We start from the raw sequence: 2069 nt of genomic DNA, 5'->3' as shown, positions 1-2069 counted from the left end.
GTGTTGTATGGAGATTTAGAAGTGGGCTATGTAAAAACCTGCTTTTATATTGTAATTCTTATACTTTTTTTCCCCCCCATCTTTCCCCTTAGATTTCCTTCATGGATACTTTTTCATAGCATTATTATGTGATGTGAGAAGTTTTTTTGGTCTTTTTTTTTTTTTTTTTTTTACAATTACCTTGCGATTCGAGAAGAAATTTTGGTTAAGTTTTTTTTGTTTTTTTTTTTTTTTTTTTGAAGTAACATGGATTTTATACTACAGAATCAAGAGAATTGGCTTATAGGAAAAATTGATTTATAAAAAGTGGTACAGGTTTTTATAGATAACCATGACAACATCCCATATGAATGGGCATGTTACAGAGGAATCAGACAACGAAGTAAAAAATGTTGATCTTGCATCACCAGAGGAACATCAGAAGCACCGAGAGATGGCTGTTGACTGCCCCGGAGATTTGGGCACCAGGATGATGCCAATACGTCGAAGTGCACAGTTGGAGCGTATTCGGCAACAACAGGAGGACATGAGGCGTAGGAGAGAGGAAGAAGGGAAAAAGCAAGAACTTGACCTTAATTCTTCCATGAGACTTAAGAAACTAGCCCAAATTCCTCCAAAGACTGGAATAGATAACCCTATGTTTGATACAGAGGAAGGAATTGTCTTAGAAAGTCCTCATTATGCTGTGAAAATATTAGGTAAGTAAAAATAGAGGGATAATAGAAAACATTTTGCTTTAATTTATCTGTGCCTTATAATGTATATGAGAAGGAAGAGGGTTTAACAGAATGTAAGTAATGACAGTTTGAATTCCAGACCAAGATCCTTTGTTTTCTTAGAAACGCCATATAACTATTGTTTACTGTTACCAACATAGAACTAAAAGCATGTGGTTTAAATGTTCAGTCACTATAACATGTTTTTTAGATATTAAAGAGTTTTCATGGGCCCTAACATTTAAAGCCTTGAAATTTCCCTTTTAATCAAACTCACAAACTTTATGCAAAATACTAAAAAACAATTTTTAGATTTTGAATTTCTGATTTCCTTCAAGTTTGTAAAATAGTAATGAAATTAGTAACTACAGTTTAAATTCTTTGATTTTTTAAATTAATGATTGTCAATAAGAAGAACTGGTATTGTTCATATGGTATCATAAACATAAAATAATGGTATTTTCTATATCCCCAAATTCTGTTCTGTGGAGGGGAAAAAAAAAAAAGTCCTATGAGATATAAGTAGATACAACCAAACCAAAAGAATTCTGTGACCAAATGGATTTTGAGAACTCTGGGCTAAATAAATTAAATAGCTTCTTATCACAAGACTTCTCCTAGCTGTTAGAATGTTACTAGGCATAGTGAATCTACAAGAGACATTGATATCAAATGCATGTTTCGAAACTTAGAATATTTAATCATTGAATTTACTGCCTGCCCTTCTTGCATGTGCACATACACCCAGGTGCTCACTGAACTAGTGTTTGGGGAGCATTTTACTTTTTGGTGGTTTGCTATGTTTTAGGTGGGAAAAAAGATGTATTTCTACTTTTTTGTAGAAGGAGAGAGTTTTTATTGTTGTTGTCATCATTTTACCATTCATTTAAAGATCTGTTGAGCCTGTACTAAGTATTTTAGCAAACATTGTTTCATGTAATAAAATAATCCTGTTAACAGTACTCTGTAATCTCCATTTTGGAGATAAAGAAATTGAACCTTAGTTAAAGACACCAGTGGTAGAGCCAAGTTTGAATTTGCCAGATCGGATGTTGATGTAGTGCACAAAATGGAAGGTTTGAATGGAAACCAGGATCCAACCTGCACTTCACTCACCAGGCCAGAGCTGTGGCTACCCAGTATAGAGCACCTTTTTGTAATTTGGCCAAAGGTACCATGTATATGCCAGATTTGTTCCTCATTAAGTCTCTTTATTCCAAGTCTGGAGCAATTTCTTTCTTTTTTTTTTTGAAGTGGAGTCTTGCTCTGTTGCCCAGGCTGGAGTGCAGTGGTGCAATCTTGGCTCACTGCAACCTCCACCCTCAGCTCCCAAAGTGCTGGAATTACAACACT

General features: G+C 34.7%; 1 protein-coding gene across 2 annotated transcripts in view; it reads left to right on the top strand.

Moving 5' to 3' along the window:
- The window catches only part of MPP5 (membrane protein, palmitoylated 5 (MAGUK p55 subfamily member 5)), a 69247-nt gene that overhangs the window by 13326 nt on the left and 53852 nt on the right, over positions 1-2069 (top strand). Inside the window, exon 2 of one of the 2 annotated variants that reach the window (XM_011949721.1) lies at positions 411-698. In XM_011949721.1, coding sequence (XP_011805111.1) covers positions 434-698 — 265 coding nt within the window. In that variant the 5' untranslated portion in view covers positions 411-433. Of the gene's footprint in view, positions 1-220; positions 699-2069 lie in introns of those variants that run through there. The other variant, XM_011949720.1, reaches the window with a different exon arrangement.

The sequence above is a fragment of the Colobus angolensis genome, unplaced genomic scaffold (genome assembly GCF_000951035.1).
Source record: "Colobus angolensis palliatus isolate OR3802 unplaced genomic scaffold, Cang.pa_1.0 Scaffold3, whole genome shotgun sequence".
Lineage (NCBI taxonomy): Eukaryota > Metazoa > Chordata > Mammalia > Primates > Cercopithecidae > Colobus > Colobus angolensis.
The sequence above is the reverse complement of the archived record's forward strand: the minus strand, read 5'-3'. Positions and strand labels throughout refer to the sequence as shown.